The sequence below is a fragment of the Aquarana catesbeiana genome, unplaced genomic scaffold (genome assembly GCF_042186555.1).
Source record: "Aquarana catesbeiana isolate 2022-GZ unplaced genomic scaffold, ASM4218655v1 unanchor233, whole genome shotgun sequence".
Taxonomy (NCBI): Eukaryota; Metazoa; Chordata; class Amphibia; order Anura; family Ranidae; genus Aquarana; species Aquarana catesbeiana.
The window spans coordinates 897002-914894 of record NW_027362661.1 but is presented as its reverse complement, the minus strand read 5'-3'; the positions used below and the strand labels follow the sequence as shown (position 1 = coordinate 914894).

The window sequence follows — 17893 nt, the reverse complement described above, 5'->3', positions numbered from 1 at the left end:
CAAATTAATAATTAATAATAATAAAAAGTTTTTATTACTATTTTTGTTATTATTATTAATTCATTACCTTCCATTCGTTTGGATACAGCATTCATTAGTTCGGTTAATTCGTAACTTCGGATAAATTTGTATGTGTTACGTTCACTAACAGCCAAATTTGAAAGGAAATGACAATACCTATAATTTAATAGTTAGTAATAGTTAAGTTATTATTAGTTAATTATTATTTCAGATTTCTGAATTTACAAATTTACGACTTCACTAATTTACGAATTTACGCATTTACGAATGCACGAATTTACGAATGTACGCATTTACTAATGCACGAATTTACTAATGCACGAATTTACAAACGTACGAATTTACAAATTTTCGAATATTCAAATTTCCGAATATTTAGAAAAATTTGTTAAAGGGGTTTTCGTTAATTCGGTAACTAATTTGTTGAAATTCGTTAAAAAACGAATTCGGAACGAAACGAATTGCACATGTCTACAAGTTAGCATGACCAAATGTAGTTAACCCTGTATCTGCCCAAAACATTGTATCTAGTTGGCAAACGAACGTTTACTATAAACGATTACTGTGCCCACGAGCCTGAAAGTAGCCATTTTAAACTGTACAACAGTGAAGAAAAGCACATGGAGCAGCATGCAATTAATAATAATAATAATAATAATAATAGGGACACACAACAACTACTTACTTTTTAGAAGCACTTTCTTGATCCTTCTGTACTGATCCTGCTCCCTCAATTTCAGGTCTGACCAGCGTTTCCATAATTGCTCCTTGGATTGTCATACCCCAAAATTCCGGCGCAGACTCTTCACAACTTTAGCCATGATCTTGGCCTTTCTCACATTTGGGTTTAGGTATGGTCCATACTTCCCATCATAGTCGGCCCTCTTCAAGATATCCACCATCCCCACCATCTCTATAAAGGCAATATTTGAGGCCTTAAATCTCCTGCGGGATCGGGACGTTTTGGGCTCCAGGCTTTCCTCCTCGTTACTGCTATTACGCACCTGCTGTGTCTCCACCATGTTCCTCTCCCACTGCGACGAAAGAGAAACGACAGGGAATATTCCAAAAAGAACATCGGAGGTGGGCGATGCGGGCAGAGTTTCACACATGCGTAGTGTATATAAAGCTAACGAGCGTGTGTCGTACATACGATCTGTGAGCGGAGGAAGCGCCGAACATTATAACGAAGGTAACATTTTAACTTGGGACATCAGTGGCCTATACTGATTCGAGATTGAGGCCTATATTGGGATAAGATTAGGAGAGTTTAGCCTGATATTAGTGTTTTTGTCTGGTGTTTTGTCTTGCAGCAAATATGAAAATTCAAAGACCCTGAATTCATGAGCCAGTTCATAGACAGATACAGGGATATGAGAAATTTGTGGGAGGTTAAAAACCCCTTATATATAACTAAACCAGCTAGGAAGGCATCGCTGGAGAAACTGCTGCAATTTGTGAAGACGCAGGTCCCCGACGCAGACATCGAGTTTGTGGATAAGAAAATTGGTAGCTTGAAAAGCTCTTATAGGAAGAAGCTAATAAGGTCCAGGCGCAGCAGCAAAGGATGTGTATGTACCCAGTCTGTGGTACTACAACAGGATGCGGTTTCTGGAAGACCAGATTGAAGCCAGGGAATCACTTTCTACACTTCCATCCACCCTTCCCTCAACCCCAGCTGAGGCTTCCGAGGACCAACCTGGGCCTTCCATCCTGGAAGAAGTTGAGGAGCCTAGCTGGAGCCAGGTATAGTATTTTTTAACATATTTATTGTCCAAAAATTAGTGTTGTTAACTAGATGTTATTATTGATAACAAATGAATGATTGAACAAAAAGTGTTTTACATATCAATAGACAGTAGGGGCCAAAAAAAATTGTGACAAGAATGAAAAATGCTGGGGTCAGAATGATAGTCTTTTCTATTTGGTAACACTTAATTTGCAACAGTCATGAGCTGAAAATTGTGTGTGATTGATGAACCAAAAACTAAAACTATGTCCCTTTTTCATACACAGGAAGACCTCAGCCAGGACGAGGCTCTGGAATGTGACAGCCAGGAGGTGGTGGCGGTAAGTGTCAGCTAGGAGGTGGCGGTGGTAAGTGTCAGCCAGGAGGTGGCCAGGCCCAGTAGCCTCACACAATCGCAGGTGCCTCCCCTCCGCCTTACAACAAAAAGGGCCAGGAAGGCAAGTAACGTGGAGGAGGCAGCACTGGGCCTCATTAAGCATGCTAATGCAGTCCTGAAAACACCCCCCAACGCTGAAGAGGCCTATGGCTGCTATGTAGCTGCAAAATTGCAGCAAATGGAGGAAGGCCAACGCCTCGTGTATTTTTTTGGCCCTTCAGAAGGGGTTGAGGGGCCAAATTAGAGAGAACACTCGCCCATCCTCCTCCTCCTCCTGCCAAAAGTCCACCTCCAGAGCCACAGCCTCCAAGGAAGGCTGCAGGGAAGCGTCACAGCCTGGGGACATATATGAGTTGAGTTGAGAGAAATCTTAATATAGCGCGGTCTTACCCCGAAGGGTCCCAACGCGCATAGCAAAGAACCTGGAAAGAGAGGGCCCAGGGACCAGAAGCAGCACAGAGGCAGAAGAGAAAGACCAAATGAGGGAGGCCAAGGTGGAACATCTGGGTGGGTGGCCAGATCGCTGAAGATGATCACCTCAGTTTTGCCCCCATTAAGTTCCAGTAGGTTGGCAGACATCCATGTATTGATGGCCTCCAAACAACTGGCAAGGGTGGCATCAGCCGTCTGGTTCCTAGGAATCTTCAGGTAAACCTGGGTGTCGTCCGCGTAAACATGGTACTGGACGGCGTGGGACTTTAGCAGGTCGGCAAGGGGCCTCATATAGATATTAAACAGCAGGGGTGACAAGTCAGAGCCCTGTGGCACTCCACAATCCAGGGTGATTAACTTAGAGTAAAAGGGGCCAGTCTTGACTCCCTGAACTCTGCCATCTAAAAAAGAGGCCGCCCATGCCAAAGCCGACCCGCTCATACCCAAAACAGATCTCATCTGCTCCAATAGAATTTCCATGATTTATAGTATCAAACGCGGCCAACAAATCGAAGAGAACCAGAACTACTGAATCAACCCTGTCCAAGCTGTGAAGGACATCATCATAAACACGGATGAGGCTCGTCTCTGTTCCGTGCCCTGGATGAAATCCGGACTGGAATTTGTCCAAAGGAGGGAAAGACTCAAGGTAAGCCTGTAGCTGGATAACCACCAGACGCTCCATCACCTTTGCTACAAAGGGCTAGATGGAAATCGGCCTATAGTTGCCCAGTATGTCCGGGTCCAAGGTCGGTTTCTATGGCAGGGCCAAGACCATGGCCCGCTTCAGAGCGCCTGGGACAATACCTGTCCTGAAGCAGCAGTTGATTATCTCCCCCAATGAAGGGGGCCAAAAAGGCAGCAGATTTTTTAAGCAGCCTGGCAGGACATACATCTAAAGGAGAGGAGGATGGTTTCAAAGAGGCAATTACCTCAACCACCTGTGTAGCCGTAACAGGTTGGAAGCCAGTCAATCCAGGGGCCATACATTTCAAAAATACAATGTCAAATTAACAAGGGACAACAACCAACCTCCTTGAGCTTTAACAATATAAGATAATAATGTTGTTGTGGAAACTTGGCACACAAAAAAAAAAATTATAGAGATAACTAGAAAATAATTAAAAAATAATCCAAAAAACAGGAGATCTTGATTAAAAAAAAAAAAGGTGACTCTAAACAATAATTCTAAACATTATTATGGAGATCTGGCTTTAAAAACAAAAAAAAGATTATTCAGGAGATCACAAGAAATAAGAAATAAGTTTGTCAGAAATTCATTCTTCTAGCATTATAAAGAACAAAAGAATGCTCCGCATTAAAAGATCCAAAAATTTACAGCGTGACGAATGTGCTATCTCCATTACGAACACTAGTTTTACCAGAACTTCTGTCACGTACTTGATTCTGAGCATGTGTGATTTTTTTGAGCGTCCGAATTGCATGCAGACGATCGCATTTCCGAACTTTTTCCGACCGAAAAATATAGAACCTGCTCTCAATCTTTTACTGGCTGGAATTCTGCCAGCAAAGTCCGATGGAACATACACACAGTCGCAGTTTATGTCCAAAAGCTCTCATCTGAATTTTGCTGGCAGCATTTCCGATTGTGTGTGCGCGGAATAAGGCTGTTCAAAGAAAACCTAAGGAAGTGTGATATCAGCAGTGATTTGTTTGTTGGTCAAAAGAGCCAGGAAATGCCCTCTGAACTATCCTAGGAAATGTCGGAGGATCTAGTAAATCGAGCTGCTATATGACCTATTTTATGAACTAGAAGTGAACTGCTTTACAAAAAGTGTATAAATCTGTATAGGAATTGGTCCCTGTCTATAAAGGTCCTGGGAACTGCTGAATGTACCCTTAATGAATAGTGCCCAAAAGACTTGACATAAAGAATTGCCTGATGATTATATTTATGTTTCTGACTCTGAATCACATACAATCAGCTGTAGGAGCCTCAAAAATCACCTTGTTTGTCTTCTTATATGAAAGCTTTAGGGTAGTTTCCTGATTTTTTTTTTAAAACTGAATTGAACCTGAAAGTGTTTGTAGGGGGAAGTATTAAAAAAAAAAAAAAAAAAAAAGGAGTAAAATCTGACAGAGGACTTCAAACGATAAAGAGGCAATCAAATAGTAAACATCTTATGCTGAAATGTAGGTAGCTAGGGCAGAAGCCATAAATACAAATCAACTGCAAGTATAATTATTGGGGTCAACGAAAGATCAACTACGATAGAAGAAATAGAACATAAAGATACATTGGGCAGACTAAGTTAAGGAACAAAAGTTTTCCTCTTTTCCGTACTAAAACACATATAGGCTTTATCCTATAGAAGGGCAGCGCTATGGAGAGGAAAAGCCACAGATCAGTCTAGAAAAGTAGCGCTAAGGGATCGAAGAAAAGGACATAGCACTTTGATCAGATAACTATATAGACCTACAGGAGTCAGAGAAGGTACATGAAGATAAAGTGTAACCTGGGGAATTGGAAAACTACAAGTAAAAGACTCAATATGAGAGGTAGTACTCTAAAAGGAAATGAATTAAAAACTCCAAAAGAAAATGCAAACACAAGTACAATTAAGAAATATCTGACAAAGGACGGGAGTCCAAAGAGTCCAGGAACGGAAAAACAGCAACAAGGGACTAAAGACAAGAAAAAAGAGCTCGGAAAAAAGAAAGGAGAGACCCCAGATCAATCTAGAGAAGATATAAGCACAGAAAGTGAACTGGAGATAAACAAAATGAAGGAACAAGAAGCATGTGTCCAAATGCCAACAACACGAGATTACAGATAGGTTCATAAGACTGGAAAACTCCATCAAGGCAGAAATCTCCACACTACGTGTAGACTTGGGACAGTTGCTGACACGAGTAGGGGAGACGGAGGAAAAAAACGGATAAACAAGCTCATGAAATAATAAAGTTAAAAGAACAAGTTAAAAACATGCAAATAGGTCAGAGGAGAATGTTATACAAACTGGAAGACCAGGAGAACCAAAATAGAAGACAGAATTTAAGGATCCAAGCCTTACCAGAAGAAAAGGGAGACGATCTGAGAAAAATAATGAATAAAATATTTACCCCCCTATTGGACAAACAAATGTAAAGCTGTATTCGAAAGACTACCCAATATGGTACTATTGGGATTCTACAACAAGAAGGGCAAAGGGGGTAGCTATTGGGGTGGCAAGAGGGGTGCGGTTCATACTGGAGGAAAGGATGACGGAACCAGAAGGTCGGTACCTCTTCTTAAAGGGGAGATTGTGCGAAATGGATTGCACTCTGGCAAACATCTATTGCCCCAATTCAACAAATTAAAAAAATTATCTGAAGGAGGTCATGGGGAAGTTAATGGACTTTAAAAAGGGAAGTGTGATTATGACAGGTGACTTAAATTTCTGTATGGATCCAAGAATGGATAGTACGTCACAGGCACAGGGGACTAGGAATATACAGCTGAAGATGATAAAAAATAAATTATATCAATGTCAAATGTTGGCTGTATGGAGAGTGCAACATCCTAAGATACAGGACTATACATTCTACTCCTTTGTGCACGGGTTTTACTCCAGGATCGACTACATAATGTCAGGGCTGGGCTCAGCCCTTCCTTCTCAGAGCTGGCCGCTCAGCTGTTGGCTAATTACCAGCTCCTATCTCTCCACAGTTACTCAGTTGTTGCTGATATCCTGCTCGTCATTCCTGCCTACTTAAGCCGTCCAGTCCAGAGGATCTCTGCCTTCACTTTAGTCAATATCACAGAGACATCTCCTACATTCCTGTTTAAAGAAATGCTTTGCTGACATCCCTTCTGGCTCCAGATCCTGCTTGCTGTTCCACTACATTAATCCCTGACTTCTGGCTTGGCTGACTATCCGTTCCGGTTACTGAACTTTGGCTATGTTTTGACTACGTTTGTTCTTTTTACTTTTATTATTGAACAAGTGTGATTTAACTTAAAACTAAACAAAACATTACCATGAACAAACGCACTGGACTGGCTGGGCACGTCACATCCCCCGCATACAATCCTCCGGGGAACGTGCTCCCAGATAGGCCAGGGAAACTTAGCTTGTGAAATAACAGTGCAATACTGTATTGAAGTAGCGGGGCCCATTAAGGCTCCCGCGGCTAAGGGGACGAACTTCCGCTGCAAAGCCAGCGATAGTGCAAGGGGAGCAACCTTTAGGAGCGGGCGTGGCGAATAATAACATAGGATATAAAAACATAAAAAATAGAATATGCATGTCCGATCATTAGACATCCTGGTAGGAAGTAACCCGAGGGTAACTTTAGTATTCGACAGTTACATTATTGTTTTGTAGGATAAAACAGTATCAGGGGAGGTGAAAACGGAGTGCACAGTGGGAGCAACAGAAAAATAAGAAAAAAAAGGGGGGGGGGGAGATGAGAGGCCATAGATCTTATATTGGAGACTGCCATATTGATCCTGATCGGGAGACAAAGAAAAATAAAAAAAAAAAAAGGGGGGGAGTCCTGCGTCTTCAGCACTGCCGTGCTAAGGGAGACAGAACAAACTGCTATTCTCCCAACGCTGAGCTGCAGGGGAGAGTGCGATGGTCTAGTCAGGCAAGTAACGGCTCCAGTGTAGCAGAGAATGTAATGTCATCATCCCCTACCACCCGGGGCTTGAGGGGGAGTAACATAAAATGCTTAGGGGTGCCGTGAGCTGAAAAAGTGCCTTATCCTGTAGTGCTTCGGGAAGATCAGATGCAGGGGAAATACTTATGGCTTCATCACGTCTATGGCTAGGGGGTCAACCTGCGGTATTATTCTCCCGGAGGTGGACGATTAGGAGCAGCCCGGTTGTCCAACCATGCAAACACCGCCTCCGGTGTGTCGAAAAAGTGGGTTCGATCATCTCCCACCACGCGCAGCCTGGCGGGGAATAACATGGCGTATGTGTAATGTCGAATCCGGAGTTGGCGCTTCGCTTCCGTGAAGAGCGCTCGTTTCTTCTGGACCTCTGCTGAGAAATCCGGGAACACTTTAATTTCCACATTTCTGAAGGGGATGTTGCCTTTCAGCCTTGTAAGACGAAGGATAGCGTCCCGGTCTCTGAAATTCAAGAATTTCGCTATGAATGTCCGGGGGGGTGCACCTTGCGGTGGGGGTTTTGCCGCCAATCGGTGTGCTCGTTCAACCACAAATGATGTTGAGAATTCCGGTCTTCCAAAAGTAGAAATGAGGAGGTTTTCCAAAAATGCCGGAGGATCAGTGCCCTCCGCACCCTCCGGCAATCCTACAAATCGGAGATTACAGCGCCTCAGGCGGTTCTCCAAGTCGTCTTGTTTTGAAAGGATAGTGTGGAGTTGCTGTTGGATATGGTCAGTGGCATGCTGTAATGGCGGCATTTCGTCTTCCACTCTGCTGATACGGGTCTCCGTTTCGGTGACACGGTCCCTTTTGCAGGTCCTGTCTTATAAGGGACACATCGATCTTCACTTCCTCAATCAGAGAGCTTTTGCAGTCAGATATTGCCTCAAGCACACGGGCCGTATCATCTGCCGCTGATTCAGAGGAGGAAGGTGCATCGGCGCCATTTTCACCTGTAGTCCCCTTCTCTTTAAGCCGGTATTTGTTGAGCTTAGCGATTGAATCTGCCGTTTTTTTTGGAGGCGACATGGTGGCGATATGTGTGGAGGTGGATATCCAGTCTAGTAGGGTTAGAAAAGCCACCTAGATTTGTAGGATTTTGAAGTGACGGATCTTTCCTGGAGCGGAGCTCCCTTGTTGCACTCCTCACACCATGCCGGTCCAGGCCACGCCCCGAACAAGTGTGGTTTAACTGTACTTCTGTCACCGTCTGATTTCATGGTTTCTGACAGTAGGTGAAGGCCATGAATTCAGGAGATGCAGTCAATCCATTTGTTGGTAATATTTTTTTCCAGATTGAATGAACTGGATCACCGCATGGATCAGTTTGCCATGGCGTTACAAACGCTCCTGAGTCGCATGGCTCACCTGGAATCTCCCACTGTGGCCGCCCCGGTACAACCTATGTTGCAGGCCGACCCTGCTGCTGCTCCAGTCTCTGTGCAGGCACCCGCCTTGAGTATTACCTCTATAAGAGGTATGTCTGGTTCCACTCCACTTCCCCAGTGATTTGGGGGCAATCCAGTCCAATGCAGAGGGTTTCTCAACCAGGTTGAGATATACTTTGAGATGCTGCCCCAGGCGTTTCCCACGGAAAGAAGTAAAGTAGGTTTTGTGATATCTTTGCTTTCTGAGAGAGCTTTGGCCTGGGCAAACCCTCTATGGGAGACGCAAAAAAACCTGTTGTCTCGAGCTACCCTGAGTTTGTGGCTTCGTTTAAAAGGATATTTGACATTCCCGTGCGCTCCACTTCTGCTGCCAAGTGCTTCATGTCCATCAGAGTACAACAACTGTTGCCGATTACGCCATTGAATTACGTACTCTGGCAGCAGAGGTTGCGTGGAACAATGAGGCCCTTGTGGCTGCTTTTTCTCATGGTCTCTCGGATACCATCAAGGATGAGATAGCAGCCCGAGATAGACCCACTGAGCTGGAGAGGTTGATCACGTTTGCCATCCTCATTGACTCCAGACTCAGAGAAAGACTCTCTTTTAAGGAGCACTTGCAGAAGCCTTCTGTACATTTGCCTCTGAGCTTTGCAGTCCCACCCGTGCCTCCCTCACCTCCCATGCCTCCTGGTACCGAGTCGGTCAGTGAAGGTGAACCCATGCACTTGGGTTTCACGTGTCTCTCTGCAGATGAGAGAACCTTTAGGAGGAGGGAGAGATTGTGCCTTTATTGTGGCCAGGCAGGTCACTTTTTGAAGTCTTGTCCTAACAGTCCAGGGAACGCCTGAACCTTGAGGTCCTGTCACGGACAGACCTTAGGTGGTGTTGTTTCATCCCCAGTTATCCAGAAGGATAAGCCCCTGGTTTCGGTCACCCTTTCTTGGGCTGAGTCTTCCAATGAGATACTAATCGACTCCCGGCCTGTTCATTGATGCTGCCTTTGTATCGAAGCACTCGATTCCGCTGCAGCTGCGTGACACTCCACTTGCCATTGAGGCTCTTGACGGGAGACCTCTACAGCCTGCCCATGTGGCTCATGAGACGGTTCCATTATCCATGACCGTAGGGGCTCTTCACCATGACATAATCTAATTCCAAGTTATTTCCTCACCTCAAGTTTCCCCTGGTTATTGGTTATCCTTGGTTACAGAGGCACAACCCCTCTTTTGATTGACTCCATGCTGAGGTTCTTTCCTGGTCACCACAATGCAGTGAGACATGCTTCCAGAAGGTAGCCAAGGTCCTGTGCACCTCTTCACTTTCCTCCCTCCCGGAGGAGTACCGCGATTTTAGCGAAGGTCAAGCCGGTAGTTTGCCTCCACACCGGCCGTATGATGGCGCAATTGACCTTCAACCTGGTGCCATACCCTCGTGGCTTTACCCTTTGTCTGTCTTGGAGGATAAGGCCATGGAGGAGTATGCTGCAGCCGCACTTTCTCGAGGTTTCATCCAAAAATCCTCGTCTCCTGCTGTTGCTGGTTTATTCTTTGTGATGAAGAGTGGTGAATTGAGACCTTGTATTGATTATAGGGGTCTCAAACGTTTCACGATTAAGAATGCCTATCCAATTTAGTTGATTATGGAGTTATTTGACCGCCACAAGGGAGCAACGTTTTTCACGAAGCTTGATTTGAGAGGGGCATACAGTCTCGTGAGGATTAAGGAGGGCGACGATTCCATCATGAACAGGTTAAATTCCCGCCCACAGTTTTAAAACTGCACTTGCGAGGACGCGTCATATGGCGTGTGTCTCCCATGGAGGCAGATCTTCTTTATTTTTATATTATATTTATCCATATTTTTTAATAAAGGACTTCTCCCACGGTGTGTGTTGTTTTTTTTATACCATTTTCACACTTTTTTTGTGAAATGGTATGGGTACAATGTACCCGTTACCATTTCAAACGGGGGGGGCTGGGATCTGGGGGTCCCCTTGTTAAAGGGGGCTTCCAGATTCCGATAAGCCCCCCGTCCGCAGACCCCCACAACCACCGGGCAAGGGTTGTGGGGATGAAGCCCTTCTCCCCATCAACATGGGGACAAGGTGCTTTGGGGGGGCTACCCCAAAGCACCCTCCCAATGTTGAGGGCATGTGGCCTGGTACGGTTCAGGAGGGAGGGGCACTCTCTCGTCCCCCCCCTCTTTTCCTGCGGCCTGCCAGGTTGCGTGCTTGGATAAGGGTCTGGTATGGATTTTTGGGGGGACCCCATGCCATTTTTTAATTTTGGCGCAAGGTTCACCTTAAAATCCATACCAGACCTGAAAAGGGCCTGGTATGTTATTTGGGGGGACCCCTACACTTTTTTTTTTTTTTAATCATGGTTCGGGGTTCCACTGTGAGGGAATCCCATGCCATTTTTATCAATGAACTCTGTGTATTGCCGGACCGACAATTCATTATAGCCACGAGTAGTTTTAAATGACTTTTTTTCCTTTAGAAATGTCATTTTGCTGTCAGACTGTTCTAAACACGGGAAACACGTGCCACTTTACAGGCATACTATAGACACCCCCCAGGTACGAAATTTAAAGGAATATTACACTTTTATTGTTTCACTTTAAGCATTATTAAAATCACTGCTCCCGAAAAAAACGTTTGTTTTAAAACTTTTTTCCAAATGATACATGTCCCCTGGGGCAGGACCAAGGTCCCCATACACTTTTTATGGCAAAGAACTTGCATATAAGCCTTCAGTGAGAACTTTGGATTTTGCAGGTTCGAGCCCCATTGACTTCCACTATTCCAGCATATGTGATCTGACAGGCATTATTGCCGGCAATAGCGCTGCTTTGCATTAGCGCTCAGTTTCTGAGAGTTGAAGTCTTTTTGGCCTTTTTTGAGCGCTATTTTTTGGCACTGCAGGATAATTTTTCTGCGCTATAGTAAATGACCCCCAGTGTGTCAACATGTGCTATCTGCCATCATGGGATATCAATGCACGCGTTTGGTGGGTGCAACCCCTTCCTCGCAACCTTATGTAGCTGAAAGGAAGGGGTTGCACCCCCGAAACACGTCCATTGATCCCCCATGATGGGAGCTAGCACATGTTGACTTTAGACATGGGGGATCAGGAGGGAAATCCCCATTTTGATTCTCAATTTGTGTGCATCTTTAAAATTTGGCTTTCACAGGGGTGACATCACCCCATCTGATGAAGGCAATATCAACACAGTTTGGACATACTAATGTCTGATCTTGCCTTCATTTTTTTTTAAATTGAACTTTGCAAGTTCCTGAGTTGGGTATTGTTTTATGGTTTTAACCACTTCCCTACCTGCCCATAGTCATAAGACGTCCACAGATGGGATCTCCCATCCTGGGTGGACGTCATATGACGTCCTGGGATTCCCGGCCGTCTAGGGGGCGCGCGTGCACCGCCGCGTTCCTCGGGACCCGGTGCGTGTGCCCGGCGGCCGCGATGTTCGCCGGGCACCCGCGATTGCCCGTTAACCGGGCCGGCATGTGGATCTGTGTGTGTAAACACACAGATCCACAGCCTGTCAGCTCTGAGGAGAGCGATCTGTGTTCCCAGAACGGAGGAACACTGATCGGTCTCCTCCCCTAGTGCGTCCCCTCCCCCTTCAGTTAGAATCATTCCCTAGGAAACATACTTAACCCCTCCCCGCCCCCTAGTGGTTAACCCCTTCACTGCCTGTCACATTTACACAGTAATCAATGCAATTTTATAGCATTGATCGCTGTATAAATGTGATTGGTCCCAAAAATGTGTCAAAAGTGTCCGATGTGTCCGCCATAATGTCGCAGTCATCAAAAAAAATCGCGATCGCCGCTAAAAAAAATTAAAAATATATTTTTTTTAAAAATGCCATAAATCTATCCCGTATTTTGTAGACGCTATAACTTTTGCGCAAACCAATCAATATATGGTTATTGCGATTTTTTTTTTACCAAAAATATGTAGAAGAATACGTATCGGCCAAAAACTGAGGAAAAAATGTGTTTTAAAAAAAAAAAATTGGGATATTTATTATAGCAAAAAGTAAAAAATATTGTGTTTTTTTCAAAATTGTCGCTCTTCTTTTGTTTATAGCGCAAAAAATAAAAACCGCAGAGGCGATCAAATACCACCAAAAAAAAGCTCTATTTGTAGTGAAAAAAAGGACGTCAATTTCTTTTGGGTACAACGTCGCACGACCGCGCAATTGACGTTTAAAATGCGACAGTGCTGAAAACTAAAAATTGGCCTGGGAAGGAAGGGGGTGAAATTGCCCGGTATTGAACCGGTTAAACATGCCCGTTTAACACAAAAAAGGCTATTTGTACTGTCTATACCAAAAATTTTATTCCTAAAATATGTTGGTTTGTTCAAAAACCCTTTTCTAACGCACATGTGAATGTGCACAGAGTAAAAATTTAAAGACTCAACAATGTGTGGCTTCTTCTTTCAATGCTCAATAGCATTTTTGGAGTAAGTTGTTGTTTACAGTGACAATGTGGGTTATTTCCTAAAGGCAAATTCACTTTGCACTACAAGTGCCCTTTTAAGTGCACTTTTGCAGTGTACTTGTAGTGCAAAGTGGAATTTCCTTTATTAAATAACTCCAACAGTGCTTTATAATTTGCCACAATCATGCCATTTTCATGACTCTGCAAAATTCATTCATGGTGCTGAAAATTATATATATTTTTAACAGTAATGCATTACATACATTAACAACAAAAACAAGGTGTGTGTGTGTAGCAGACAGACCCACAACATAATAATAGTTCGCTGAAGAAGAAATTGTCACCTCATGTATCAAATAAATTACGTTTGCACTATTGAATGAAATGTCAAAAAATAAAAGCTTATTGGAGAACCTAGGAGACAGCTAAAAGAAACACAAGCAGTAAATCAAAAGGACATATTATTTCAGTTTAAATAAAATATTTATTTTAAAAATGTTTCTTAAACACTTTCTGGCATATCAATGGCCCCACTACCCGCAAAGGCAAAGTAGCCCGCCGAGCGGATGCTGGGCGGCGTGATCGATTGCACTGCAAAGCATCTCTAAACCCCTCCAATGAAGCGCCGCGTCTGCAATCTCGTGATTGACGTGGCGCTTCTCATAGTGCACTGTGTCCAGCGCCCGAACACAGTGCACTTAGTTATAGGACATTTTTTAAATCATTTTTTTCTTAAAGGGGCCGTTTTTTATTTTTTTAATTTTTTTTGTGTGACTACAGCAGGGGGGGCAGCGCCCGGGCGCCCCCTATGGACGGGCCGCCACTGGTTGACACCACTAAGCAACTTATTCACTCCCTTGTTCTGTCTCGCCTTGACTATTGTAGCTCCCTCCTCATTGGCCTACCTCTCCGCAGGCTATCCCCTCTTCAGTTTATCATGAATGCCGCTGCCAGACTCATCGACCTTACCAGCCATTCAGTATCCACCACCACTCTCTGCAAATCCCTCCACTGGCATTCGTTCAGTGTCCTCCAGCCCTCTCTGCCAATCCCTCCACTGGCTTTCATTCAGTATCCACCACCCCTCTCTGCCAATCCGTCCACTGGCCTTCATTCAGTATCCACCACCCCTCTCTGCCAATCCGTCCACTGGCCTTCATTCAGTATCCACCACCCCTCTCTGCCAATCCCTCCACTGACCTTCATTCAGTATCCTCCACCCCTCTCTGCCCTTCATTCAGTATCCCCCAATCCTCTCTGCCAATCACTCCACTGACCTTCATTCAGTATCCTCCACCCCTCTCTGCCAATCCCTCCACAGACCTTCATTTAGTATCCTCCGCCCCTCCCTGCCAATCCCTCCACTGGCCTTCATTCAGTATCCTCCACCCCTCCCTGCCAATCCCTCCACTGGCCTTCATTCAGTATCCTCCACCCCTCTCTGCCAATTCCCCCACTGGTCTTTATTCAGTGTCCTCCAGCCCTCTCTGCCAATCCCTCCACTGGTCTTCATTCAGTATCCTCCACCCCTCTCTGCCAATCACTCCACTGACCTTCATTTAGTATCTTTCACCCCTCTCTGTCAATCCCTCCACTACTCTCTGTTCTTCATTCATTATCCTCCACCCCCTCTGCCAATCCCTCCACTGGCCTTCATTCAGTATCCTCCACCCCTCTCTGCCAATCCCTCCACTGGCAGTACACTAACAATACACTAACAATAACATACAAAGCCATTTACAACAACTCAGCCCCGAGCTACATCTCCAAATATCACCCAAACTGTCCTGTCCGCTCCTCCCGAGACCTCCTGCTCTCTATCTCCCTTGTCTCCTCCTCCCATGCTTATCTCCAGAGCCTCTCCCATCCTCTGGAACTCACTACCCCAATCTGTCCGGTTATCTTCTACTCTGTCCACTTTTAGACAATCCCTGAAATAGTATCTCTTCAGGAAGGCCCATCCTGCCTTCAGCTAACAACCAAATCTTCTACTTCCCTCATCAGTTCATCCCTCACAGTTACTACCTTTTGTTTCACCAGCCCCTCCCTATTAGATTGTGAGCTTCCAGGAGCAGGGCCCTCCTAACCGTCTTGTATTGAATTGTATTGTTGCCCTTTATATTGTAAAGCGCTCGGCAAACTGTTGGCACTATATAAATCCTGTATAATAATAAATTAGGATTAGCTGCAAATTCTGCTGCCGGTGGGGAATTGGTGGGTGGGGCAGGGGGTAAAACAACAGAAGAACGCAGGTGGGGGAGTAAGCAAATGCCACACAGTCCCGATCTCTCATGTATATAGAAGCTGGCAGCTGTTTGTACAGACACTGACAGGAGAGAGGAGCTAGAGGGAGAGAGAACTCCGCCCCACCCCACCCCATCTCGTCTCTCTCCTCCTCTCATGCTCCAGCACTGGACTGTGGCGGCTGTGCTCACCCCTCCTTATAGTACAGCTCCTGTATTCCTGTGATTACCACTGCTGGCTTCTGAATACAGGAGGGGAAGAGAGAGAGCACAGCCTCCCATATCTCTGCTGCTCTCCCTGCTACTCCCAGCACTTGGCTGACAGGAGTGTTGATGCTACTGTCACTACTCCTGTCAGCCACATAGTCAGAATGGTGGCACCCTGCAGTATAAAAATGCGCCCAGGGCAGTCCCCTCTCCTGCCCACCCCTGACTACAACAGATGTTAAACTCACTGGCTTGGAATTGCCAGCTTCTACCTTGCTGCCCTTGTTGTGGATAGCTACAATATTAGGTGTCCGCCAATCATGGGGAACTTCTCCTGTTAGAAGATATTGATTAAAAAGATCTGTTAATGGTCCAACAACTATATCTCACCAGTTAAAGTAGTGCAGTGCTGAATAACAATAAATTCTTTGGTCATGAAGGGGGTAAAACCTTTCCAGAGCTGAAGTGGATAATTAACAAATTGATTTTCCACGATTATGGGCACTAGATGGTGCTGACAATGTATAATTTTTTCTGAAATACCTCCACATGTAAAAATAGTGCAATATAACATTATGGCCACTAGGTGGAGCCAATCATCATAGGAAATAAAACATGGCCAAAACTCATCACAGCTTGATGAATGCCGGTCACATTCATTCAACTATTTTTTTTTTTTTTTTTAAATAGACCTCTAAGTGTTTACACCACAAAATGTACGCAGCCAATGAAAGGCAATGACTCCATTTTTATTTTTCTACTGCTATCAATGGCCAACACAGGACAACACTTCATCCATGTCTTTGGTGATCTCTGATCTCCTTATGAACTGTTTCTTACATGATAAAAATCAGCCATGAAGTATATCTGAGGTGTATATCAAGGTGTGCATCTTACCCACATGTCCAGCAACATTCATATAGAAGACATTTCCCGCACTCAAAGCACTAATACACCTCAAGACTTGTGTGGGATCCCTAATGTACAGAAAGACAGGACTTCAGTGAGGAACAATTCCCTCACTCAGGACAGGAAAGTGGCTTCCCTGTATGAGAATTCTGATGTGTGTTAAGACTGGACTTCTGTGAAAAACATTTCCCACACTCAGGACAGGAATACGGCTTCTCCCCAGTGTGAGATCTCTGATGTCTGTAAAGATGGGACTTCTGTGAAAAACATTTCCCGCATTCAATACAGGAATATGGCTTCTCTCCCGTGTGAGATCTTTGATGTGTGTAAAGAATGGACTTCCTTGAAAAACATTTCCTGCACTCAGTACAGGCATAAGGTTTCTCCCCTGTGTGGGATCTCTGATGTTTGTAAAGAATAGACATCCGTGAAAAACTTTTCCCGCACTCAGGACAGGAATATGGCTTCTCCCCTGTGTGCGATCTTTGATGTGTGTAAAGATGGGACTTGAGTGAAAAACATTTCCCGCACTCAGGACAGGAATACGGCTTCTCCCCTGTGTGAGATCTCTGATGTCTGTAAAGATGGGACTTCTTTGAAAAACATTTCTCACACTCAAGACAGGAATATGGCTTTTCCCCCGTGTGAGACCTCTGATGTGCGTTAAGATGGGACTTGTATGAAAAACATTTCCCGCACTCAGGACAGGAATACGGCTTCTCCCCTGTGTGAGATCTCTGATGCATGGAAAGACTAAATTTCCTTGAAAAACATTTTCTGCACTCAGGACAGGAATATGGCTTTTCCCCCGTGTGAGATCTTTGATGTTGGTTTAGACTTGACTTTTCTGAAAAACATTTCCCACACTCAAGACAGAAATACGGCTTCTCTCCTGTGTGGGATCTTATATGCACTTTAAGGTTGGATTTAGAACCAAAACACTTCCCGCACTCAATACAGGAAAACTTCTTATCTGTTGGAAGGACGGCACCGTCCCTCACAGTCTGAGGTTCCTCAGGATAAGAGGAATACGATGGTCCATCTACACTGTGTGGTGCCGGATGGACATTTGAGGTAGCCGGGTTTTCTCCTGGACTATACTGTGGAATGTCCTCATCTTCTACTTTACAGCCTGGAGACAAAGTGAGACAATCCTCTGAGGTTTTCCTCATCTTCCGTCCTTCTACTAAAATAGAAATAAAAAGATTATTAATAGACATGAGCAGATTGGTTCCCCTAAACCAGGACTCCACCCACATCAGACAGCTTTGTCTCTGTGGATCTTACAATTCCCCCTTCAAGGTAACTAGTAAATGGGTCCTCTGATCTCCTACCAGTTCATTTCTTTATTCATGGACCTTAGTCAGAGAGTGAGGAAACAACGAGAACTGTCTTTTATAGGAGTGACAGTGATGAGGGGATTATAGAAAGAGTGTCCCCATCCCCTCTATCACTCATTACCATCTTCCCAACACAAGA

At 44.7% G+C, this 17893-nt stretch overlaps 1 protein-coding gene across 3 annotated transcripts in view; it reads right to left on the bottom strand.

Moving 5' to 3' along the window:
* Positions 1 to 15461: 15461 nt before the first annotated feature.
* LOC141121843 (uncharacterized) overlaps positions 15462 to 17893 on the bottom strand; it is a 215238-nt gene continuing 212806 nt past the window's right edge. For all 3 annotated transcript variants that reach the window (XM_073611581.1, XM_073611583.1, XM_073611582.1), the window contains one exon: positions 15462 to 17600. In XM_073611581.1, the coding sequence (XP_073467682.1) occupies positions 16525 to 17600 (1076 nt within the window). In that variant the 3' untranslated portion in view covers positions 15462 to 16524. The remainder of the gene's footprint in view (positions 17601 to 17893) is intronic.